This window comes from Chiroxiphia lanceolata, chromosome 8 (assembly GCF_009829145.1).
Source record: "Chiroxiphia lanceolata isolate bChiLan1 chromosome 8, bChiLan1.pri, whole genome shotgun sequence".
Classification (NCBI taxonomy): domain Eukaryota; kingdom Metazoa; phylum Chordata; class Aves; order Passeriformes; family Pipridae; genus Chiroxiphia; species Chiroxiphia lanceolata.
Genome location: NC_045644.1, coordinates 3,623,549 through 3,650,940, shown reverse-complemented (window position 1 = coordinate 3,650,940; position 27,392 = coordinate 3,623,549). Strand labels below are relative to the sequence as shown.

The following is a 27,392-nucleotide window of genomic DNA, read 5'->3' as shown; positions in this document are numbered from 1 at the left end:
CTCAAGGTTGTAGAAACACAGAGAACTCAGCTGGGGTGATCATCCACGTCCTGAGCTGCATGATGCTCACGGCAGGGGCCTGGAACAAGATCCCTTCCAACTCAAACCATTCTATGGTTTCATGATTCTGTGACTGCAACCTGTGGCAATCCCACTGCACCAGCACTCAGCAGCTCCCTGACACCGCTGAGCTTTACACCTTTGGAAAAGCAGCCTCAGGCTGTGGCTGACACTCATATGCATGAACCAACGATGCCATCCAGAGGTGCTCGGGTGCAGCACACACCTCTGCGTCAGCAAAGACTAAAGGGAAAACAGGGCCTATGCAAAATCTTACATATCATACTTTAAACTAAACCCACCACCAAACAACTACATTTTCTGTTATGTTTAATTTATCTTGCCCATCGCTTGTTTTTTTCTGTCTCTCTCACTACTCACTGTGTGTTTTGCTTTTCTAAGTCGTTCTTAAAAATATAGATACACCTCTGACCTCTCCTGGCAAACAAGAGTTACTTCATTTTATTCCCAATTACTAACAGCAGGCCTGGCACCACACGGGGAATTGAGACACTCATCTGTATTTCACTGCTGTGCAATAGTACATGAATTCAGATAACACCAAGCACAGGCTGAAACAGGAAACAAAACACTGGAAAACAACCTAGAACAGCTGGTGACTCCCTTTCAGCTGTGAAATCATGACTCGAACTCGATACAAGAAACTGGTTTTTTCAGCATATGATTATACATATTTATGTGTGTGTACACACAGTTTATGTCAGCTGCCTGAACAGTCTGGATACAGCATCACCTGCGGCACATTTTATGATGGGCAAAGTATGGCCCAGGAGAGGTTTCGTCAGTAGCAAAGGTTTGATTTACCTCTGTGTGCAGAGATTATTTCCTTCAGTGGCACCTGTGTGACGTTATCTGTGTGACGTTATGATGCGGATTCACAAAGTGAAATAATATCAGAATAAAATCAACCACTGAATCTTTATTTTCTCCTTTAGGAAATTAATGGGATTAGAATCACAGAATCATAGAATGCCCTGAGTTGGAAGGGATATACAAGGATCATCGAGTCAAACTCCTGGGACCGCACAGATTACAGACAAATAATCCCAACAGCACAAACTATATACTTACTCCTTTAATCACTGAGATTTTTCAAGCTTCATTGAGATAAATAACTGATTTTGAGAGGTACTATCTTAAAATTATAGAAAATACAATACCCCTGTATCTGTCTTTTAAAATACCATCACTTACTGGTCCATTAGAATCAAAGCACTGGGTATTATTTTATCTCCTTACAGAAACTAAATAAGAAAATTGAGAAACACATTGTCTTGAAAAGCTAACCAAGTACCTTTTCAGATATCTTGTGGCAAGTACTACTTTCATGTGCTGTATCCCTCCCCAGAGGAGTATCTTTCTTTTACAGTCTCAGTATTTGAAAATTAAGAAAAACTGTAAAAATATAAATGACATCAGACGACAGATGCTGTGGCTGAATCACACTACAAGGAGGCACGATCACGGTTAAGAGGAGATGGTTAAGGGGAAATTTTGAGTGTTATGGGATCAGAAAGTTAAATTTAGGGACTGATGTCTGCACAGCACTTGGACCATGAGTGGATCTCGAACCTAATCTGGCCTGAGCACCTGATGGTTCCTTCACTTCCTACCAGTCAACCCTGTTAATAGGGGCACTCAGGTCCCCCATCAGCAGCTGCAGGGAGGCAGGTCTTGTGAAAGCTCAGTGAAAGCACAGGATCATGGAGACACCTGCAGGGAGAAGGGTTTGAAGGGCCACTTGGAAGAGATGAGCAGGATCCTGCACCCTGGTAAGGCAAGAGGTGGAGAAACAGCTCTTGTGTTTCAGACACCTCAGCGCTGAATGTGTCTGGAGGGAAGAGCAGACATGTGGAGCCCTTCATAAAGCTGTGGGAGATGACCCACAGAGATTGCTGAATCGACAGTCTAATTTTATAATCCCAACCCTGCTACGAGTTTCAGACACGTCTTATATCAAGTGCACAACACTTCCATGCAGCAGCAAGAAAAAAAATAAACAAACCCCAGGAAACACAACGGTTCTATGCACTGGGATGAAAAAAAAATACAGCTGTAGTTTAGCAGAAAATATTTCTCTAAAAGATCAAGGACACTGTGCCTTCCCCTTCCCACCACTTTCATACACACAGTGCTTTCCCAAATGAAAATGTCACCATCCACCCAGTGCTGCACAAGGAGGTGCTTGTGCAGACAACAAACGCAAGTCTACATTGACACCAACAGGAAAAGAGCTGGAAAAGGCATGGAAAAAGTCTGGTCCTGTGAATGTGTGGGCTGTGCACTGACCTGTACTTCCCTGTCCTCACTTGCAGGGCTCTCATCCCGCACTGCTGGGCTCCCCCGACATCATTCACGATGTCATCCCCGATCATGATGGCCTGTCAGGGCAAGGAAATACAGGAAAACTGCCGTGAATTCCATTTCTGCCACACGTCACACGCCCCTGACATAACAAACAGCCTGACTTGATGTTTAATACCGCCATCAGACAAATTAAACAAGATAATATTGTCATCAGATTGATTAAAAGTCATCCTGCCTTGAACGTAATTCATGCTATGGCTCCTGCAGCAATGCACTGGGGCAGCACGCGCCTGTACAGTTTGTAATCAATCACAAAAATCAAAGGGATTGGGCACACAGTTCAAAAAAATGGTAAATTTTATGAAGTTAGGCCTCTTCTGTTCCTAACAATCCATTTCTGTTACACTCCAGGCAGCTTAAATTAAGCTTAACTTCTTAGAACTGGTATTCTACAAACTAGTCAAAAGCTTAAGCTTGTGGTCACTGGGAGCTTGCTTCCAACCCATTCTCAGGTTGATACAGAAATTTGGGAAATCACTGTAAAACGGAATTTATTCACTTTTGCACAATATGACACAATATGTACATGCCTAGCATGCTCTGTGTTACCATCACCTTAAGTTTATGCAAATACTAATAAACAAACTACATTAAAAAAAGGTAACTGGGTGTGCTAAGATTTGTCTGTGTCTGATGAAAACTTACAGCATGCACAGAGCACCTTCCTGCCTGTTAAAGATTCTAATTAAATCAAAGTGCATCAATTAATATCTTTTTGACAACCACATCTACAAAATTTCAAGTGCTTATTATCATCCTGCATTAAAAATTGCTACATTGATTTTATTCTTCAAATTGAAAATGGTTGGTTTTATAGTTTAAAAAAAACCCCAGTATATACACAAAAGAGTAATCTACCATTAATAACCAAAAAAATCAGCTTTACACCTTCCAAAGGTGCTCTGGATTACTCTGAAGAGAACAGAGGCAGCACTTAAAACCAGGGAAACAAAGCAGCTCTGAAAATCTGTAATCTGGTTTATCAATCCAATTTAAAAGCGTGTTTTTGCACCTTTTGTATCGAAGTTGAATTTTATCTAAAACACATTAATTAATTGCACCTTTAACCATTTGCTTTTCATCTTGTTGACTCAACCTCCTGCTTCACCTTTCACAACCTCAGCACCTTGCAAATCCAGACATTCTTCCCTGAATTTCTATCCCTTCCAGGTACTTTTGATTATTTTCATACCTGCACATCAGACACACGGGGTCACTATGCAAAGTATTTCTTGTTTTACTGAAGAAATTGCTCTGAGTGGTTTGAGCTTTTCCTGGGGTCTGTCATGATGGGTCCCTGCCTCACGTGTGGGTTTAGGGAGTTAATGGGATGTTTGCAAAGGATCAGGATTGCCTGGAGCAGCACCAGGGGGACTTTGCTGGGCACAGAGGCCAACCCAGCATTTTTCCATCTGTGGAGAACTGATAAACAGGCCCTTGTCAGAGAGGTTGTGGGAATGTGATGCACAGGCAGGAGCAGGGATCTATGGGAATGCTGAGCCTTTCCATTCAGCTGGCTGCAGCTTTAAGGTCAAAAACATATAGGAAGACTGCATTGCAGGTGCCATTCCAGTTACCAGTTCTGTTTAATACAAAATCCTCCTCTTCCTTTGCCCTTCACATGGAAGCAGCTCTTTTTTCACAGAGCACACAAGAACCAGTTCATCTGTGTCACTGACTCTGTGAGCTGTCTGCTGGGCAGGACTAAACCATACATACTGAGGAAGGCTAAAAATGGTAAAGCTCCAGAGCTATTTTTATTAATTACCTAATTGCAACGGGATCTTCTCCCACTTATTGCATAGCATGTAAAGGAAATCTCAGGATGTATCTAAATTTTCTGAGAGTATTCATAAACCAAACTGACCTAGCAACACGTAAACCTGTGACACCTCCATGTTAAAAACTAAATGCTCTTTTGAGTAATATATGAGCTGGGGTGTGTAACATTATAAATAGTAGTGACCAGCCCAGTCTATCTGCCAGGTTGTTTTTGAATAGTATTGACATGAGAGATGGATGGGATGTAACAGGACACTCTTTCAACATCTGGTACCACTGAAGTGGTTTATTTTGAAACAGTTTATATATGCCTACCTTTTCTTCCTTCTGCCTGGAAGAGCCCACCACTGGGCTTTGAGAGGTTCCTTAGGGAGTAGAGAGATATAAGGACTTGTGACAAAGAGGTTGGAGCTGGGAAAAATATAGGGGAAGAGCAGGCTTTGGGAGAGGCAGCTCTGCCTTTTCAGCTCTGCTTTCAAACCCATTCAAAGCCACCGGACTATGCAGGGCTCAACCTTGTCCATCCTTCCATTTTTGGACCGTTTTCCTTATCCACTCTGCTCATGGAAACATGTGTGTTCCTAAAAAGATGCCTTCTCCTGTAGATAGTTTACCTTTCCTTGCCACTCCTCCAAACAAGGAACCCAACATGAAATGAGGAGAAAATGATGGGTTAAATTTAAGGAATTAGTAAACAAAGCAGGTATGCATGGATAAGGAAAAGACAATAACCCCACTCATGCAGAGCTGCACAGGACAGGGCAACACCGCTCCTACCAACCAGCATTACCAATTTCTCCCAAGCTGCTCCAAGATATTTAATCACTGTCTTTGACAGTTTATACTCCCTTCTTCTTACAAAAATCCTTCCAACACCTCCTTGAGGGAGAGAGGGAAGAGATCTGCCCTCCACCAACTGCATGCCCTTGCTCAGCCTGAACCCCGATGTTCAGGATGAGATTTCTGAAACAAAGACAATTTCAGTCCTGTGTTCTCATAACCCTAAAAATGAATTTCCTCTGACAAGGGGAACGGGCAGAGTAGGGCAGCCCAACAAACAGTCTCTTGCCCACCAGGGCTGTATTTTACCCCAGCCAGGGAAGTTTTCCTGCAAGACTGTGGCAGCTCTGTGAGTGCAGCTGCAGCTGAGCAGCGATGCCTGTCCAGGCCAGCTTGTGGCATACGCATACAAAAATGTACTCCAGCCCCCAGGGACTTCACAGATTTACTATCGGTGAAGGGCAATAATCACTAAAGGAGGAGCAATTATTCCCAAATCATTTAGGATTTAAAAAATCATTGGCAAGAAGATAGAGGTCAAAAGGTGCGCTGTCAAGGGAAATAAAAAAACTCTACCTGTCAAACCTGGGTTTAACTTCCTCTCTGACTGCAATATGGTAAGAAGAGAGAGAAAGATATAAAACTGAAAGGTCACATACCCACTGAAAGCAGGAATTAAAAGATCCCTGTCTGTGTTCACATTTTACACAGGGATCACACCATTAATTTGTTCAATCGTTCTGCAGGAGTTACTTTTTTTAGATCAGCTACAAATTTACTAAAAAGAAAGGAAAAAAACACAGTGAGTCTCTCTGGTTTCAAGACAAATCATCAAAGAATCAGGATGATGTGATTTATATTTCCCTAAGCCACGCAGCTGGTGAGAGATGGTGTGTTTGGTTTACACAGTGAACTAAGCACACATGGGCCATAGCTGAGGGAAGCCACTGCTCTTGAAGGGTCCCCATCAAACTCAACCCCCACTGGGGGTGATCACAGAGGACATGAACATGACCTCCAAGAATTTGGGAGTGGGAAGGCACAATATAATCCCCACAGGTCAGTAATCTTACTGGTGCTGTCTGTGCCACAGACTCAGAGCTGAATGGAGGTGGGGTCCAACCTTTTTTACCCACAGAAGCAGCCAAAGCTAGTAAAGTCTTCAGAGATGCTGCTGGGGTGGTGAATGGGAACCTCGGGTAATTTTTGTCTGCAAACAGAGCTCTAGCAGTCAATAAAATCACAGGAAAGCGTCTGATCAGAAAACAAAACATGCAGTAAGAAAATGAACGAGGCAGAAAGATAAGAATATCCAGATTTACCCAATCATACTCGTGTTGCAGGGCAGGGTTTACTAGGATGAGCTCAGACACAGTACTTTGGAGGATGCAAACAGTGAGATGCACAGAAGGCAGTGTGCTAACTTCACCAGAATATTGAACACAGAGTCAAACATATTTATGCCTAAACAGATTTTTGCCATAGGCTTAATAGCATTAATCAAACTAAATGTGCCAGGGCCATAAGGAAATAAAGCTTACACATCAAATCTTGATTAACGTATTAAACCCCTTTACAGAAGAAATACGACACGTTTGCTTTTCTCTCTGTTCTCCTTGGTCCAAGTGGTAATCCCCCAGGCTTCAGGATCCCATGTTACATTACTCATGTTTCTGTGTTAGATTTCTAAAAGCTGCAGGGCCAGCCAGGTTTCAAAAAGCTTTCAGCAGGACTGAAGTTTGAATCTTCACTCAGCCAGTTCACGTTTCCTTTGGAGGTGGGAAATCTTCCCCTGTCGTGGCCAGTGAGCAAGGAGGGGACATTGGCACGACAGCAGGTTGTCTGTGCCACTCTTGGGTGACCTCCCTCTGCTCTCATGCACCACTAACTCCCACCTGAGACTTGCAGGTGGCAGAAATGGGAATTGGTTAACTACCAGTAGTTTATGGACTCCGGTATGACCTGCCATAACTCCCATTAAAACAGGACAATTTGCTACAGAGAGAACTTTTTATGATTATATAAAACTACCAGAACCTTAACATTATTTAGGTTTTATTGTAAAGCTGTAAAAATCATCCACTGTGACAGCTGCCTTAAAACATATGAATTAGGCATTTCAGTAACCTTTAAGATGTGTTATTCTTTGTCATATTACTGAATTGTAAGATAGGTCTGGTTACCTCTAAGAGGTTTAAATTTCCAATCTATTAAAGTAATACCAGCAATCTGTTATTTCTAGGCCATTGAGGAAAGGTTAAAATGAAAATTGGACTTTGGGGAGTTCCTCCCATTCTAAGTGCAGGCTGAAAACATCTCAGCAGCAGAAGGCAAAGTCAGGGTCTCAGTAAGAAGCAGTTATCAAGGGAAACGACTGGTGATAACTTTATTGATTAAAGCAGCTTGAGGAATTTCAGAATTGCCATTGTCTAGAATTACTGTGGTGAGACAGCTTTATTAAAAAGGTATTTTTCATTAAAAGTCAGGTGAAAGAAAATTGTAATATGTTTCCAAAAGCACAGCTCATCTAAAATGGTTTAATGATGGTTTGGATTAAATGCATTCCACAGGTGGAAAAAATTACTGGCAAACATTTTGTAAAAGTAAAGGCAAGTCAAACCAGCCCTTGTCATGTCACTACAAATGCAGAGAAGTACAGTTCATCCAGGAGAAAGATTAAAATGCAATACAGTGTATTACAGGAACTTACTGAAGTGAATATACTGAGGTTTTAAACTGAATATACTGAGGTTTTATTATTATGTTCCACGAACTAAACCAGCCTGCAAATCCTTCTCAAAAGAACACTAAAGTTGCAAGGTCAAGCACTGAGAAGTTAGAAAAAGAATAAATAATCTCTGCTGGGGACTAGTCCTGCTTTTCTGTACCCAAACCAAATTCTCCTGAAGCTGATAGGGACCATTCTCTGGTGGGACCATTTTTACCAGGCTGGTGATGCATTAAATGAGATTTGTTTCCCAGGACAAAGTTTCTGAGACAGGAGTTCTGCTGTTGCATCCCTGCAATGATACCTTCCCTCACTGCCATGGGCTGACACGGTCCTGGCATTTCATGAGCCGGGAAAAACAGTGTCTGAGGAAAACTGCACCTCTCTGCCCAGGAAAAAGGACAAGTGATGCCACTACATGGGGTTACCAGAATAGAAAACTCAGGAATAACACCTCCACTCCTACTCCTGCAAACCAACCATTTCTGATATGAGCAGAAAGGAAACACAAACCTTTATGTATGTGATTTACACAAACAGTACCCAAGGCCTGAGCTCTGTGGTTGTTGTTTTGTTTTGGTTTGTTTGTTTGTTTCTTTTGTTTTGTTCTTTTCTCCAGCTATTTTTTTTCCCAAATGCCACTCAGTGGCTGAAAAGTATTTGGGTGTTTGTTGTTTGGGTGAATGGTTTGAATAATTTCCGTGGCTGTAACTGGGATGTTATGTTCAGGCTGAGTTATCTTGTAACTGGAAAGATATGGACAAACTGTAGGGAGCACAGGAAAGAGCCAGAGGGACAAAACTGAGGGAAGCTGCTGAGAGCTAAACCACACAGTTCTAGTAAAAGACAACTACTGTAATGATAACAAGCCTAAAGATAACTGGAGAGAGAAAACAGCCAGGAAGGCAAGAAGTTATTTGTTGTTAATTAGAGTAAAATTAGGAATAAGGAGATGCAGCTTAAAAGGGAAGTATCCCAATGAATCTCAGGAAAAGCTGCCTGCACATAAAACCTGAACACTGCCCCCGGGGTACTCACAGCAGCCTGAGTGTTTGGCTCACTGAAAACTACTCTGGACCAAACATTAATAAATGTGGAGCAGGGAACATTCCTGCACTGGGAAGGAGATGGATTAGATGGTCTACCAGGTCTTTTCCATCTCCCCACTCTATAATAAAGTACAACTCAAGCACGTACCGAATTACAGGGCCATAATTTCATCTCCAGGCTCGAGGGACCTACAAGGCACCCAAACTTTGCTCCTGTTGTTTATAATGTCACCCAAACCCCCCTGATGGAATTATTACGTTGTAATTCACTGCTGCTTGTGAGTCATCTCATACTCATCCTTATGTCCTGTGTGACATAACAACAAATCAATAAAGAGGAGCTGGGGACAACTACAGAGAGGGGGAAAATTGGCTTCCTGTATAAGGAAGCCTCACACATTCAGCATGTTTCTGGAAAGCCAGTAATACAGGAGGAGGTTTTGGGTCAGTCAGCAAAATTATAAAATATTTTACTTCTGCCTTTCCTTTTACTAAAAGGAAGGTAATCAGTGCAACACTAAAGGAAAAAAAACCAACATTTTGGCTTCAATTCCACTGTTCTGCAGCCTCCAGTCTCCAAGTGTCTCTCTCTCTCTCTCTCTTGTGAGGCAAAAAGTCTTCCATAATTCCCTGGGAAACCTAACTTTTATTTTGCAGTGTTTTCTTTAGCTTCCAAATAAAGGAATTTCACAAAAGAAGTGCATGTTCTTTGGAACCACATGGTTTGTGAGGAAGGTGAATATGAGAGCACAACACAACAATGTTGCAGAAGGAGAAACTACAGCAGAGAATGGAGGGATGGAAGGTTCTAAATTGAGCAGAGGTGTGGAGGGCACAAGCCAGAAGAAAGACACACTGACACTGGGAATAAAAAGGGAAACAGCAGGAAGTTAAAAAGAACCCTGAGAAAGGTAGAGAAAATTATGTCATACCTTCCAGGAGGGTGGTAAGTATGAACAGGGAAGGAGAAATACAACCTGCTGGCATTTACCCTCTTGGCTGTCAATTCTCTTTTGTCTACTTCACATTTTTGACAGAATGAGCAAACATAGGTTTTTCCCCTCTGCAGTAATTTCTCAACAACTTTTTCTTTCTATTCATTTGGGTTTTTTTAAGTAATTCATAGGAAGATCTTGAATATAAACATTTCTCTGCACCATATGGAAAAAATACTTGCATATCCACCCAAAGTTTACCATGTCCTCCTGGTCACATTCCCTTCAGGCTCTTCTATAGCTTCCAAAGTTATAGTAAAGGAGAAAAAATGCATCAGTGGGCATTAATGTATGGCACAGCCCGTGGTCAGAGCATCTGAAACCTTACCTGCTCTGCTGGAACTCCCATTTCTGCCAGGGCTGACTCAAAAAACCTTTTTGATGGTTTTCCCACTACCTCAGCTTGAACATCACAAGCATACTGGAAAAAAAGAAGAGAGAGACACAAAAAATGCTGATTGGAAAAGCATTTGTTCAACTCCATAATTCCAGTTACGAAAACTATGTGATTATTGATTTTTGCCCTTAAATAACACAATGGATCAGTGGCTGAAGTTAAACATCAGGGAATTTGGATATCAGAAGTGGTTGAAGTCCTCTGGCAGGAAAGAAATTCTTCTTGAAACATCTCAAATTACAAGTCTCTTACATCCTCCATCATGGAACAGTCTTCAAACTCAGCTCCAGTGCTGCACATTTTTTTAGGAGCATCACTCTTAGAGACATAATAGATATCCTTTGTATGAAATTATCAAAAGTACTGGAGGGCCTTAAAAGGTGTAGAGGGTTTCTTCAACCACCTGGCTTAATTTTAATGGTTCAAGTGACCAGCCAGATTTGAAAAGTTACATTTTCCTGCAACTAAATATCAGTGCTATGCCAAAACAGTTGTTTCTAGCTCGTTCCTAGACAGAAGCCTGAACTTAATCTGGGAGGCAAAAATTCTCCCCCCAAACTCAAATAGATACAAATTAATTGCTACAAGTATATGTTATATAAGTATACAAGTAGACATTACATATGTTCTGTGTTTATATATTACCCTATTTTGTCTTATTCTCTGCATTCACTATGTACTTTTTTAATCTCTCTTCAAGCTTATAAAAGGGAAAATAAAGATTCTCTCCTTCTCTCATCCTTAGGTTGGCTTATCTGTCGGGTTCCAGTTCTGCACAGATTTAATCAGGCTTTAAAGCAAGATTGACCTTGAATAAGGGCCTTTTGCTGCAAACTGTCAAGGGCAAGGGCTGTGTCAAAAACAACACTGCACCAAACATAAAATGGACCTTCAGGTTCTCTTGGATATCTCGCAGACAACATTCTATGTTTTCCTTTTCTGGCTCCTCCTTTCAAGGGCCTCACTTCCAAAATAAGGTGCCACAATGGTAAAAGTTCACATTTTAATTAAAAAAAAAAATTAATAAAAAGAACAAAGGCAGAAAACAAATGAATCCACCCATCTTTAGAATGCAGCAAAGGAGTCTCCCGATCTGGGGGAACTCCCTCCACCAAGGTGAGTAATTACAGAAGATGGCCCATATTTATACCAGTTACTCTTTTAACAAGGTGCACAGAGCAAGTAAGCATAATTCAAGCCATAAAATACCTCCAATGCCTTCATATATGCTCCAACATCAAGTTTCAGACCATCGGTTTCTTTATAGTAGCGTCTGGAAATGGAAGTGATAAAGTTCCCATGAAATGAAAACGTTGGCAGTTAAACACAAAGAAACCACATTTTATTATTTCTGCGCCTTTATGGGTGTCCATATGGCTGCAACAAAAAGTCAAGCAATCAGAAAATCCAGAGCCTTAATTTAACACCAGGAATTAGGGAAAGGACAGGCTCAGCACCACGCAAAGCTCGGGGAAAAGATCTCAGACCAGATGCCCATCTGGGACACAACTCCACTGGTTCAAAGGGATTTCAAGGAGCTCATATGAAGGATGAACTTGGCCAGTGTTTTACTGCACAGTGACAGAGACCCCCTGGCAGATAAATAGCTGGCACCAACCAGCATTTGTGACCCCTTCAAGTGTATCTGGAAGGAGACCCCAAACAGTTGACCACCATCGCCTCCCACATGAGGAAAGCCAGGGCACTGTTTGCTGTGACTAAGAAAGCCCTCTAAGCTGTATTTTGTTCCTTCTAAAAATGTCCCTATTGCCATGAAGCTCATGAAATTAGATATTATCTTTACAGTGTTTTTCCAGAATAGCAATTCACACTAATGTGGGTCTTCCAAGCTCTCCTGATCAGAGCAAAGACAGGTTTCTATATGAAAGGAAAAAAAAGTAGGATGAGCAGTCAGTTAAGATTTTATGCCTTATCCTTCTGCCATTTTCGATTATTCAGCATAGCCTTCCTTTAAAATGACCACTTGACCTTTGCTAGAACAGCCATTAACCTTCTATAGTCTGGCGTAAACAGCTTAATTTTCTGACAGTGGCATGACAGAAGAAATTACAAAGCCAATTCCCACTCTCAGCCCAAAACAGATGCTAAATGTAAATCACTCCATTTTCAGGAGGAGGGCATTCTGCTTCAGTGACTCTGACACTTTGGTTTTCTATGGAATGAACTAAAACTTCGACCAAAACCAACCTACTTGCCCACCTTGCAAAGATCCACCCAATTGTGCCAATTCTGCACTTTAAAAACAAAGCTGACTGGTGGCTGGGTTCTCTATATGGCCCTTTGCATCAACAAGGCTTCTGTAGTCAGGTGAACACTTCTTGCAATTTATAATCTCCCTTCTCCAAATCAGAGAACTCACCAGAGAACTCATAGTCACATTACCTAAATGATCAATCATTAAAGAAAAAAAAAAGGAAATGGTCATGGTGAAAACTGAGCTCTGAATATCCAAAAAATCTATATTTTTACATGAAAAATAATATTTAAAATAAGTAACAACAAGTCTGGGTTTTAATTAATTTATATCAACGAATGACCAAACAAAAACTTTCATATGCACAGGGTACAAAGGCATTTTTGCATTAAACACACTACAATTCCTAAGGAACGGTTAATTCTATATTCCTTTTTGAAAGATGATATTACATAACACAAAACCTGGTTATTTTATGCCCATCAGCCATTCTGCTGTGGGTTCAACATTTTCTCCTTATCCTTCTGAGAAGCAGTAAGGATTTTTCACCCGTGCTGTCGGATTAGAGCGTGAGTGTCAGGTGAGGCAACACAATGAATTTAACTGCTCCTTCCCACTGATAAGTTCTACCCAGCTGGATCAATAACCTACAAACTATGGAGGGTTTTCATGCCCATTATGGTCTATTGAACCACTGAGAAAAGTTGTCACTACAGTTTCCCCAAGCTAAACGTGCCCAGTCTTTTTAAAGCCCATACATCACACGACAGATAAGAATAACTCCTGCAAGGCTGTTGGGATTTGGCATTATTCAGCACTGGTGTTAATAACCTCCTGTTTAAAAACCTCAGAATACATATAAATTAACTGGTTTTAGGAAAACATTCAAACTTGCTGACTGGACTTTTCCTGTACATGAAAGCAGGAGATCAAATTTACCTTTAATGGACAGAGAATAATTAAAAATGTTGCTTGATATTCAGACTATAAAAAATATGGATCTGTCTCTACAAAAGCACCAAAAGCATCAAATTGCATCACAAACCTACACCAATAGTCCTTTTTCCAAGCGTGGCCTGTTGGATTTTTGGGTTTCTTTCACTATTAAAAATCATTTATATTCAGTTCAGGCTACAGGCAGCAGTTAAACCAATGTTTCTCACCTCTGAGATCTTGCAGGAGCAAAGACAAAAAGACAAGCAATGCCTAAAATCCTACAGGCCTCTTGCAATACTCACTCACTTGGGGGCTGCACACATCATAATCCAAACTCTCCATGATTTCCATGGGTTTTTAATAGGCTCTCCTAAAGCAACAAAAGTCCTCTTCATTGACAGGTACCTGAGCAGATCAGACTCTCAGCCCAGACAAACAGATTAACTGCTTAAAAGTTGGTACTATGAACGCTCACACCAATTTCTGGTCTCCATTAAAGACACTGGTGGAAATTTAAAAATGCAAAGAATTGAGGAAAAAAAACAGAGCTTGACTCACCCTCTTCCAAGGGAGATCAGGACAGGCTTCTCCATCCCAATCAGAACCCGGAAAGCTTCATTAAGGTTGGCATAGGTGAAGTTTTCTGCTGCATCTCCAAGAACCACACAGTTCGGGTTTGTTTTATCGATCTCGGCAAATTCAGGCACAAGATCTACAGAAGGAGGAAAAAAAGAAAATCAGTCACAAATCCCTCACCGTTTCAGAGCCCACTGAATTGATGGTGTTTCCTCAAGTTTGTGTCTCCCTTTAAATCAAAGTCTGGATCAACTGCTCTTCAGACCTCCCTGTTCAAGACTGGCTCCTGCTGCCCTCATCTGCCCTGTGACAAAGAGCCAAATAAACCCTTTCCCGTCCCTCCACGTGTCCCAGCGTGTGCTGCAGCGTTGTCCCACCGTCGTGCACGAGCAGGTGTGGCCTCAGGCCTCGCTCCTTCAGGATGTGGCAGGCTGCTGGGGCTGGGGCCGTGACCTCAGACACGGAGACGTCAAAGCCCATCCTCTGGAGCTTCTTCACGAAGTTCTCGCGGGTGGCCTGGGTCTCGTTGGTGCACAACCGCAGCTTCAGCCCAGACGCTTTGATCCTGGGGAGGGAGAGCGGTGCAGGGGTGAACTGGGCATGGAAAACGAGCTCAGGGCATCAGTTTTGCTAAAAATTATATTAAGATGATACTCCAGAACGGGAGCAGACACACCTAAAATACTGATTCTGGGCACTGCAGCTGCAGTTTCCATGTGCAGAGCTGCTGCCAGAGCACGTAGCTGCCCCTCTGGAGCACACAGCTGAGCTGGACAGGTAGCACAGGGGATGTCCACCACCCCCAGAATACTCCAGTGTATCAGGCACACACTCCCTCCACACATAAAAACACTTAAATCTAGTTCCTTTCCTTTAAACTGGTTCATGGATGCCGTCACACCTGACCACTGGTGTGATACCACTGGCTCTTGACATTTTAACTTGGATTTTCACCTTTCCACTTACTGATCACCTGCTGCAGGCAACAGCAAGGCTTGGCACTTCTGCAGACTGCAGGTGAGAGGCCAGTTAGTTGCAGTGATGCTTGCAGCAACACTGGCATGGACTCGGTTACTTTTGTCGTTACATCTCTCATAAAACACCTGTGCTGTCACTTGGTGGGTAATCCTGAAAAATATGGTAGTTCAACTGATTCATTAATAAATGTTTCTCAGGGGAAGAAAACATGGCCACAAGTGTCCAGAGCCAAGGACTGGTATTCTGCAAAAGTTGTGTTGATGCCCTATCCCTGGAAGTGTTCAAGGACAGGCTGGACAGGGCTTGGAACAACCTGGTCTAGTGGAAAGTGTCCCTGCCCGTGGCAGGGGGTGGAAAAACAGCATCTTTAAGGTCCCTTCCAACCCAAACCATTTTAAGATACTATAAATCTCCTGCAAGTCCTCTCCCTCTGAGTGGCTTTTTTCCTTACTCAAGCTGTGATGACCTATTGGTCACCAAAAGGCCATTTCTGAAAGGATGAGTTTCGAGTTTTCAGCTTTTTGAAGACCCGGTCTTTTTCAAAGTGGCCACGGAAAATCAGAAGCATTGAAAATGTATCACAATTTAAGAAAAAAAATAAATATTTGCCTAAGGGACTGTCAGTCAGCTCCTCAATATGTGAAAATTCCTAATTTTTGTCAGATTTCGTGTGAAGGTGTGTATAATTATCTTTGAGGACCTGAGCTCATGCAGGTTCAGACAGTTAGGTAAAAATGGCACTAGGCTTCTAAATTCTTATTAAAATATTATTACTTTTCTTTCTGTTAGGATTAAAAAGGTCTTTTCTATTAAGAAAGTCCCTGCACTGATTCTCAAGAACGCTGGGTCTCAAAATAACGATTCTCAAAATAATGCTGGGTTTGTTTTCTAGGGAAGATGACCTCAATTGGTTGGTCCAAACACCAAAACCACCTCGAGGCAACGCATCCGATGACGAACTTTCTGTCAAAGGATTCTTGGAAATCTGGTCCTGACCCAGAGAGGCCCTTCTACTCATTAAAACTGCACGCCAGTGTCTTCTTTCATAACGCTGGTGATTCATTTCTTTCTTATTATTTGTCTTTCCTAATCATAGATATGCGAATTATCAATTACACTTAGTGGTTAATTGCCCTTCATAAAGATAGCTTTTCTATTTTAAATTAGGCAGTTAATATATTGTAACTAATAGCATCCACTTGTACATTATAAATATATCTTCATTGATTGGAGCACTGAATGTGAGATTCACTCACAAGTTAATGAAGCAATTGAGTGAAGAAGTGCAGGGTGTACCCAGGGAATAATTATTGTTAATGAATTATGATGTGACCTTCTCAGAACAATGAACAATCGGTGTGACAGTGGGATGACAGTATTCCACATCTGTTATTCGAGACACGGTTTCAGCTGGAGTTTAAAAGCAAAGCAGTGTAATTTGGATACATAACAAACTCTAACAGAGTGTGCCATGGTTAAAAAAAGTATTCTAAATGCAAAACCTATCTACACAGTCCTGGAGAAAAAAAATCCCATGAATCACAAGTGCCTGGAAGCAGAACTTTGTTGAATGAGAATCTATTCTTTCTCCTATTAAAGGTCAACAACATGAATCCAGGGACAACGCTAAACACTGACTTGCACAGACAAACAAACACCCTCACAGGTCAGCTTGGGGAAAGCAAAGACTCACTTTTCCTGTACTACAAACTTAAGTTCTTTTTCAGCATTTTACATGAAAAACAGAATTACACTTCTGAAAGACTTGACCAAAGCAGGAGCAGTCTGGAATCATCCCCAACTCCCACCATCACTTATCACCCCAGCAAACAAGCTCAGCAAATGCTTAGGTGAGGTCTACAGAGTGTTAGACCAAGCTGGACAGAAAATGGGAGTCCACGTGAAAAGGACTTTCAAAAATATCCCGGAACACTAAACAAAAGAAAAATCAACAAAAACTCCAGAGGAGACTTATTTCTACAAAAATATCTTTCCAATGTAGATCCACCTTTTCCTTTCTAATGAGCACCCTAAAAAGACCCCCTGCTACTCTGTCAATCCTTTTATGGAACAGTCACACTTGCTGGTGTGTGCATAATTACACACACATATTGGGACGAATCAGTCCCTGGATGCTCAGTATCAGCAAACACACATCAGGAAACAACTATTAACTCAGAGCTTAAATAATTAGGGAGAGCTTTTACCGACATGGAGGAAATCCTGGCTGCAGTCGTGTTTACAGCAAAACTCTCCTTCAGTTTTCCTGGTCAGGTAGGTTTTGCACCAGGAGGAACTAAAAGAGGTGGCTTGAAGGTTTCTGTCTGACAGGGGAGATGCTTTGCTCAGTGAGTCTATACTGCACTGGGGGCACGGCTGCTGAGCTGGCCAGGCTCTGAACTGATCCCACTGTTTATATCTCTGGAAGCACGTGCAGAGCAAGTTACTGCAATTTCCAGTGCTGGTAAGTGTGGGGATGTCGGGAGAAGAATAAAGAACACGATTTGTAATGTGATGTCTTATAAGATAAAGAGCAAGGGATTAGATGAGTGCAGGTACAGAAGAATGAGACACCAGCAGATGAAATACACGACACACGTTTTATCAAGATCTCCAGTGTATTACAGATTTCTCAGCAGTTTTATTACAGAGGCGCAAGCACACCCTGGAAACCCAGTCAATCAAGGCTTCAGCTGACTTCCATACATCGTGGCTGTGATAAAGATCCCGCTCCAACTCCATAAGCACCAGGAATCAATCCTGATCCGAGCACAAGCCGAGCACATGGACAGGCAGCACTGCGCTTACGCCGTAGGGACTCAGCATGATCCAGGTAGCTGTGACATCCCAAGGCTGCTTCTCACTCCCTGTTTGGGGCCATCCACAGGCTCAGCATGGATCAAATCCACTCACACCACTCCTAATGCCCACAAGCAGGAACAGGCGAACCTGAACTTGAAGGGAGAGCAGCTTCTGACCTTTCGGGGTGCCACAAACGGCAAACTCGGCTAAAAGCATCTCTATGGCAAAACAAACCTGTTGGATCCCTTCTCAGAGGGCACAGCAGAGCAGGCAGGGCAGCAGGGAGCAGACAGAAAATCCAGCTGTCCCCCTCCAGCTTTGTGCCAGCACCAGCTCTGCACCAGCTGCCGGGGAACTGCCACAGCACACAGGCACTGAAGAGAAGCTACACAGAACGTCCAAACCCAAAATTATAAGCAGACAGATGAACACCAAACTAACACACCAACAGGTAGTAAGGAGTCTTTTTCTAAGCCTTACCACAGGAGGGATTTAAGCCCCCTCCAGATCAAAACAACCCCTCAGTCACCCAAACCCAAACCCTAAATCCAGACCTGGGGCACCAACCCCGCTCCAGGCACACCGTGAGCACAAGCACAGGGAAGAGAGGGATATGAGGGGTTTAATTTCAGCCCTGAGCTGCCCCTCACACTACAGCAGCTCTTTGAACTGACCTTTACCTCATCTTGCTGGAGCAGGACACGAGGCTGAGTGACAATGTCCCACAATGCAATTACCATGCGTCAGATGAGCCGGTCCCTTACAAATCACCTCGAACTTTACACATCTGCTGGCTGTCAGCATCTGCCAGGCTCACTCACCCGAAAATAATGAAAAAAACTCTCATTATTGCTCCATAACAGGTAAAGTGTTAGGACAATTATTAGACATCCTCACTGACCTTGTGCAGACTCAGCCAACTGCCCTTGCCAACCTTTATGGGCAGCCTTTGGGCACACGAAACACAAAAAACTGTTCTTTCAGATGATGTAAAGGTTGTGACACCAGTAGGAAAAGCAATGGTCCTGGAATCTAGGCTGGAAGCCATCACTCCTCAAATTCACATTGTACTGTACATGGCTGAAGCAACTAAGGACATGGCAAAAGACGAAACTTCAGATTTTGGATAGACGCTTTCGTGACAAAGATTTTTCCTAACACAGGAGCAGGAGGAGCAGCAGGTCCTGAGGAGATGGGCAGGAGGGCAGAAACAAAAACCCTGGAAGAGGCAACAAGCCTGAGCTTGGCAACTGTCCAACAACAACTTCAAAGGGGTTTGGAAGAGCACTAGTTCTGAGATTTCCAGAATTGGCCTTTTATCCTGCTTTTGGTTTTTCAGAGTGTTTTAGGTTTTCTTAATTTAAAAGCAAGCATGCTAAGCACTTATCCTATTTGAGTCTTTTGCATCAGTGGACAAACACCAGTGTGCTCCAGCATAAACCTGTCAGCACTCTAATACCTTGTCTGAAACACAGGGAATCAACAGTACCAGAGAGTTATCTACCTGTAACCAAACAATAAACAAAACCAGGACTTCCTCCCACCTGGGTAGGACTCATCTTATTGCCCTCTACAAGGGCCAAGGTGCTGGTGCTCCAGGTAAAACATCTCCTGTCAGAAGGGCATGAAGCTGAGCTGAGACAAAACTAAGCATAATGGTCAAAAGTAGAAATGACTTGTCTAGTTACAAGGTCAATACAAAAGAAAGCTTGAAAAGAGCAGAAATTTATACTTCCTTAGCCTGGCTGGATGATGGAAAACCACAGAACGTGATGCAGCTTTAGACATCGTGTAAAAAACACACTCAAAATGACAAATTAAAACAGGTTTTGCAACAAGAAGTCAGTACTAGTCCTCAGCAGTCTGGGTAACAGTATGTAAAATCTCATCCAGACCACAGAATGGTGAGTGATCAGGGCAAGGGAGGGATCAAAATCTCCTGTGTCTTCTGACACAGCTGTCTAGTAGGCAATGGGATGTTTTTCTGGTGCCATGGAAGCCTCCCTTGCTGGTCCTGCCACTTCCAGGGAGTAATTCACCCAAAAAGTCACCACTGCTCTACAGGGAAGGTAAAACTCCCTCTTCCAGCCCACACAATGCACAGGTTACCTCCAAGTATCAGATTATGTTATGTTTACAAATCAATGCTAATTCTGAGGCTGATCTTGCAAGTTTTTCCCAGGAGAACCTCCATGGGATCATCACACAGGCCTGAGGATGCAAAAGGGTTTTGGCTGACAGCGATAACCCAGCTGTGGAAATGCCTGTGGGGGGAGTACATTAAAAAGTGTATTTGTGGCAATAATCTATTGTATTTTCTCTTCAAATCTGCTTTCCCATCATTCCAGTGGTGATTTCAACAGCAGCAATTTTTCACCTTTAATTTCATCTTCTGAAACAACACTAATTATTTCAGAAGCCTGAAGGAGGCCAGCCATAAGTGCCTTCACCCATCCTTATATGGCACAACCCTCTCCTAATTCCACAGAAACACTGAACTTCCTTGTGTTTTTTTCACTTGGTGTGTGTAATGAGGGCTGTGGATGAAACCTGGGTTGTTCCTTCTCTGTCCCAGCGCCCAAACCTTTCCATTCCTCTGATTTCTGCCATCACAGCTCGTCCAAACTGCTTAAATCTTGCTGTCACATCTCTGATGCTACTTTTGTCCCCTGATCTCCTGGTGTTTCCGTTCACTGATGTCCTGTCATTGGTCCCAAGTACAGCCAAGCTCATTAAAATTCCCATTCTCTGGTGATCCAGCTTTCTGCTCCATATAGCAAGGTTGGCCTGACAAATCCTTACACACAGCACTTTCTGGCCCCACTCCCTCTTGCATTCTTGTGTCTGAAACTCATCTCTACATCTGCTATCTCACGAGCACAATTTCCTCTCGAGATCCATATGGCTCACCTCTCTCTATATATAGAAGTGGATAATTTGGAGGCAATCCAAAGGAGGGATTGCAAAAGGGATTAAAAAATGGGAGGGCATTACCTTTGAACATGAATAAAAGCAGATTAATAGGCACATATGAAGGAGCCACGAGAAGAGGCCAATGTTACTTAAGGGTGGGCAAGGGTGACATAAGGAAAGGTACAGTTATAAAACTATACCCTCTGGAAACACCACTTTGAGACACTGACAGCAAAAACTAAAAACAAAAAATCACTAAACTGCAATTAAAAGAAAACTTAAAAAAACCCCACCAATGTCTTTATTTAGGTATTTTGGTCATTTAGAATTTTTCGGGGGTAAAAAACTGGATGTTGCACATCAAAACAAACACAAAGTCCATCTAGTCCTGAAATCTCTACAAAGGCCACCAAATACAGCTGGATACCAGCATTACTGCACAAATTATCTGACATCATAAATCATAGTACCCCTCCCTGAACAGAAGGGTAGACAATAATATGGTACAACAGTGTAAACTAGAATTAAGCCTTCAATAAAAACAACACATACTTTTGAAAGGAACCTGCAGAAAGGAAGCACAAAGCAGAATATAAGAAAAATATCTCTGGTCCATTACATTCAGTAACAAGACGCATTTAATTGCTGCAGATTACCAAAGCAGCTTAATGTATTACACCTGAAAGACTTGAACCACACTGCAAGTGGGTAAATAACTAAACTCTGGTAGAGCTTAAATAGTTGGTAAATCTCCACTTTGAAGCTGTCAGGGGAAAAAAAAAAATCAGATCTTTGGGCATTCAGTTAGCATGAATATATTTATTTGCATTAAGCAAAATATTTGTATTGACAATACAGTGAATGATACTGCAGTAGCTTTCATTCTGTGCTAAAAGGGGGATCTCAGGGCCAGGGGTTGAAACTACGTGATCTTTAAAGTTGTTTCCAACCCAAACCACTCTGTGATTCCATGAAAAGCTGAGATTTTTTTTGCCTCTGAAGCTGCTATTTACTCCATTAAAAATTCAGTCAAAACAAAGTTATCCTTGTCAGGGTTGAATTCTTAGTTTGTATACAAACAGCACTTGTTTGTAAAGAATTATTTCTATTTCTCAGACCCTAAAGCTTAATGATGTTTAAATTCCAAAAGTGCAAGCACTTACTCATGCAATTTGTGTAGACAGCACATGAGTACCCACAACTTCAGGGACATAGATCTTTAAAAAAAAAAAAAAAAAAGAAGAAAAAGAAGAACACTGCTGATTAGGAAAACTAGTATGGGTTAGGAACATCTGCTGCTCTCAAAAACTGAGGGCATAGCTGATGTTACAGAGTGGAGCTGTGACAACTCTGCATCCACTGAGCATCAATTCCTGGATCCCTTTCCGTCTCTGCCATGGAACAGCCATATGACAATACAGAAGTGCTTCATCTTTTTGTGTCTCTACTGTTTCAGAAAGGGCAGTGACACCTACCCTTCTTCGGGATCCACGGGCAGAAAGTGCAAAGAGAGTCAAGTAGAAAGACAAACAAAAAGATATTTACACAAGAGTTGGTGTAGTTTATTTGAAAATCTCTTTCTAAGAGAAACAACTCCTTTGCTATCACACGTCCTGAAGGCACGGCAAGCCTTGAAACTCTGCACAGCCTGTGCTGAGCCTGGGTTATCTTCTGTGACAACAAAGAGTTCCTGCTCCTTGTGGCACACACACTTCCAAAGGGCTCTTTGTGAGCTCCCAACTGTCCCACCCGAACCCCCACGCGCTGAATTGCTTTACAGTCCCAGTTCCGCTTGTTCTCCTCGCAATCCTCGCCTTGTTAGACTCTCCAGGTATTTTATTTTAACGGGACTGTCCAGCTGCTCCACAGCCTCCCCGCTCCCCAGATTTCCGCTGCTCTTCTAAAGGACTCAGTGGAAAGTTGTGCTGACAGATGCACCGTCCCCGGCCCAACAACAGGATGTTGTAAATGTCCAACTACTGTGTGCTTTTCATATGGATATGCTAATGGACACACTATCAGCACACAGCTGTAAATGCAAATGCCAGAGCACAGGCTGAGCATCTTTTATGGATGTTTAACCACCTTCTGTCTTGTAAGAGACCAGCTCCCTGCTATTTGTAAGATAAAAAGGGACTAGCTCACCTCGTGTCAGTGCTGTGTAAATCGATTAAGACAATAAGAGCACAAACACAGAGGCACTGTTAGGGCTGGCTCCAGGACAAGCCTTTAAGTCACCTTTCTGATCTTGTCCATGGGCTTTCTGATCTGCTCCACGGCATCTGCCAGTTAACCACACACACTGAAAAGAGATGTGTCTAACTTTGTTATAAGGATTTTTAAAAACAACAACAAACGTATCCCACGGTAAATTAAACAATCAAGAAATGTTACAGGTTAAAAGCTTTAAAGGGACAAATAATCTTATCAAGCTGCTTTTGGATTTTTTTATTCATCCACTGCTCTAATATCCCCACCTAAAGTTAACAGCAAGAGTCTCTGGAGATTTTAAAGACATTCCTGGCACGGTGGCTCCTGGGTTAAACCAGTGGTGCCAACACCCTTTGGCACACAGGTAAGGTCTGGCTGCCATAGGATAGCTGAGTAACAGGAAGGATCTACATTCACCTTACCACTTGAGTGCAGCAGAAGGTCTGCTCTGTACAACAAATACTCCTGTGGTTCATCCTTTCAGCCCCTAATTCACCAACTCCCTCTCAGTGCACACTGAATCCTAGGATAAATTTATCAGAGACGTGGGTATATTAGCAATAAATAAAGCATTCCCAGTGGTTACACTTAGTGTTTGACCACAGGTTATACCAACTTGGATAGTGACTATTGATGCCTTCCTCAGGAGGGTCTCTACAGCTCTGGGAAGTGTGTTACTGAATGTCATCTTGCTCAGGATGTTTCAGTGTCCATCAGCTTCTCTGGTCATTTTTCTGCTCCATCTGACTGTACTGTCAGCTAAAAACAAACAAACAAGAGAGAAGCACTCCCCCCTGCAGCCACCATAAATATGAACCAGGCCAAATTCTGCTGGCAGAAATTCCACTGCTACTCCCTCAAACACTAACTCAAATAATTGCAGAGTAGAATTTGGCTGAAAATAAAAGAAATAATGCAGCCAACACAGTTTTAAGAGGTCAAAATGGCTTCAGTCACATGAAACCAATTGACAAATTAATATGTTTGCTTATCATTTTTATTGGAGTGTACTATATGTTGTTACACTAAGTTAATTGCTGTAATAGTGTGGGAGATGATGTAGCAAGACAGCCTGAAAAGAAGAGGTCAGCTGTCATTTTGTCAGAGTCCCTATCTGTACTGTGAGTTATCAAAATGGTATTTAAGGCTCCTATTGGACATATATATGCACTGAAAGATTTTAGACAGCTCTTCTAGCAAAAGACCGTATCAATTTGAATAAGTTATCAGGTTCCTAGCTATCTGCAATTATGACTTTTTAATTGATACAGAAAAAAAGGAATTAATTAAAAAAGAGCTCCTTTTAGCTTTAATCCATCTGCTTGAAACCACTGAGCTGTACTGTGACGCAGACACAAATATTAATGACCAACTGGCAATAGGATAATGAGTCAATAAAGATTTTAAATGGTGTGAGCTAGAACAATTACCAACCTAATAGGCAGATAAATAAGGCTACTTGACTTTACCCAAGGAAAATGATTATTCTTAACCAGTTACATTGAATGACCTGAACAGTGGTTTGGGTTTGGGTTTTTTTTCCTTCCTGTCACTTTTCCATTCTGCTGTCCCCAATTCCACTCTGCTGTCCCCAGTTCCCACAGCTATGACTGCTGCTTCTCCATTGCTTACCAAATCCTGACCAAATGAGATCAACTTTCCCAGTGCAGCTCTCCAGAGCCTGCTGCTGGATTGCATCTCCCAACCTGCCTCAAACACCCCCCAAACCCTTCCAGACAGGCAGACAGGTCAGATTAGCTGCTGAGGGGTTTCTGCAAATAATGAGGAACAAGGTCTTAGACATTTCCAGTACTTCCAGAGAAATCCCATAATTTCTTCAGCCTAAGGCCAGAGTTTTACTGTTGTTTCATCAGCATATTTCTGATACTGCTGTAAGTTAAACTGCAGTTTACATTGCCTCCATGCAAGAGGGTTCAGCAAAGGCAGTTGACAAAGGTTATTAAATGACAGCCTGTAACCCGACAGAAAATGATGCTTAAAAACCTAGGAGGAAAAAACAGTATGTCAAAAGCATCCAGTGAACCACAACACAGGTATTATTGACTACGTCCTGAATTTTAAAGGAATGATCTGATCTCTGGCAGTAATTATGCAGTTGTTGCTATTTATGCTTGATTTGGCCATGCCTGGAGGCCTTGGCTATGATCTGGGCTGTTCCATGCTAAGCACTGCACACATGCAGCTCCTTGAAAGACCCCGGTGCCACAGCACTCCCACACAGTGTCTTTATAGGAGCAACTTTTCCCTCTGCCTAATATCACTGAATTCCCTTGAAGTGCTGCTCTCCCACTGGCTGTCCTGGCACCTGCAGCTTCCACCAGCCAGCTGAGCATCACAAACAGGCCACGAGTCTCCGTAAGCCTTAATCTTGCTTCAAACACTGCTCTCTGACAGCACTGGTAACTCTGATCCTAGAGATGCTTCATCAGCTTCATCTGATGACACTTTCTGTGCCTGCTACATGTGTTTCAAGAAGTATGAACAAAGACATAATCATTAAAAAACTCAGCAAAGACTTCTGTTATTGCTAGTATATTTGGACCTTCTCCAGTTGGTTCCACAAACATTTAGGCACGTATTTAACTAACCTCATATGATTAATTTTACTGCTTTCAATATTTCTTCCTGCATATTTTCCTGCTCAATAATGCACTCACCACAACTGTGTGTGTGCTGAGTGGCCCCAGATGACAGAAACTGCACAGGTGCTCACCGAGCTGTCAACCTTTCAGGGTTCAGAATTTAGACTTTTAAAACATTTCAAATGGGGTACACACAGCAGCACACAATCACAGAATGGTGTGGGTTGGAAGGGACCTTAAAGTCCAACTAGTTCCCCCTCCTGCCATGGGCAGGGACACCTTCCACTAGACCAGGTTGCTCCAAGCCATTTCCAGCACTTGCCACTTGAAACAGACCTGGATTTTCTGCAGTGGGTTAGTGAAACATCAGTGTAGAGCCAAAAGTCTCTTACACAAACCCACAACCTCATCCAGCAGGGCAGATACACCAATCAATACCTGTCTTTAAAGAAAGTTGTAGTCACTGGCCCCATCCTGCTCCTCTGGTCCAGCAGGGCCGGTATAGACACACTTGGCAAGTCAACCTAATTAATTCAAGTTACTTAAATCAAATTTACTTGGCTTGTGTGACACGGATTGCATCACCCAGCTAAAAGGGAAAGAAGTCCCTACCCGTGGGCACGGGGATTAACTCATCCCAACCACACTTTGCTTTGGAGTCACTTCCAAGCTGGGCAATCATTAACTCCAGCACGGAAATTCTCCATGTCTGCTGGGTTGCAAATTTTCCGCGAGAAGTCTCAGCTAATTTGAGAGCAAAGTCAATCAATTTGCAGAAGCACCATGCCAGCGCGTGCAGTATTTTAAAAATTACTACCGGGGACAGTGTCAGACCTCTCGTGTATCACCCGCCCCTGCTGCGTGTGCGCTGACGACAGCAAACACAAACCCGAGCACGATGCGATCTGCCGCGCTGCTCCACGCTCCTTTCCCCAACAGCCCAGGGTCTGCGGGCTCCCTTACCTTCGATAACCCTAAAAAACACCAAGGCGACCCCAAAAGGTCCCGTTTGCTGTCCTGTCCGGGACTTCACACGGCGCAGCGAGGGCTGCACTGCGAGGTTGTGCTGCACTCGGTGGAGTTAAATGCCCTTTCGAAGGTGACCACCGCCCACCCCGGGCTGTCAAACCCAGGCGCGGGGGTGTCCCCACCCCACCGCGGGCGGACCCCCAGCCCCGACCCCGGCCGGAGGGGGGTCCCGGGCCGCGCACCCACCTGCGCACGGCCTCGGCCGAGCCGGCGATGGGGACCCCGCCGTCGGCCCCGCTGTCGTAGAGGACCCCGCTGACATCCAGCAGCAGCCCCCGCACGGCCCGAGCCCAGCCCGCCATCGCCGCCCGCACGGCCCCGCGCCGGGCGCTGCCGGGAAATGCAGTCCCGGGCTCCGCTCCGCCCCGCGGCACCTCACCCTGAGCTTCCCACTGAGACACTGCCGCTGCCTCGGCCCTGCGAGCGCTAAAAGCCCAGGCTGGATGAAGTAGGCTGGATGAAGTTTGGAGCAACCTGGTCTAGCATCCCTGGCATGGGGGTGAAACCAGATGATATTTAAGGTTCCTTCCAACCCAAGCCATTCTCTGATTCATATGACAACCAAGAAAAAAAAAACAAAAACAAAACAAACAAACAAACAAAAAACCACACTGACTCATCATATAAAGAATTTTGCATCACGGATAAGATTTTATCAGGTGCGTTCCAACTTTACAGATAACACTGCTTTCTCTCAGATACCTTCTCATTGCTAATACCATCAATAGCACGCCACGACTCCCCACAATATATAAGGAGCTGCGGTGGAATTATAGTCCATTTTGTTTTAAGGAAAGCAGAGGAGCCTTGGCAGCATTGATTTGCATCACCGCTTCTGGAATAGCCTCTGGCTTCTCCTTAAAGATTATATCTAAACTGTGAAATTCATTAAACAGACCCAGAAATGGATCAGGTTATTTAAAACAACATTACTAATGGCGCAATATCTC

The 27,392-nt window shown here is 43.0% G+C and overlaps 1 protein-coding gene across 1 annotated transcript in view; it reads right to left on the bottom strand.

Annotated features, from left to right (window-relative positions):
- Window positions 1-26,774, bottom strand: part of LHPP (phospholysine phosphohistidine inorganic pyrophosphate phosphatase) — an 82,254-nt gene extending 55,480 nt beyond the window's left edge. The window contains exons 1-6 of the mRNA XM_032695104.1: window positions 26,629-26,774; window positions 14,284-14,471; window positions 13,889-14,042; window positions 11,389-11,452; window positions 10,111-10,203; window positions 2,371-2,462 (exon numbers count right to left, since the gene is read on the bottom strand). Coding sequence (XP_032550995.1) covers window positions 2,371-2,462; window positions 10,111-10,203; window positions 11,389-11,452; window positions 13,889-14,042; window positions 14,284-14,471; window positions 26,629-26,744 — 707 coding nt within the window. The 5' untranslated portion in view covers window positions 26,745-26,774. The remainder of the gene's footprint in view (window positions 1-2,370; window positions 2,463-10,110; window positions 10,204-11,388; window positions 11,453-13,888; window positions 14,043-14,283; window positions 14,472-26,628) is intronic.
- Between the last annotated feature and the right edge of the window lie 618 nt (window positions 26,775-27,392).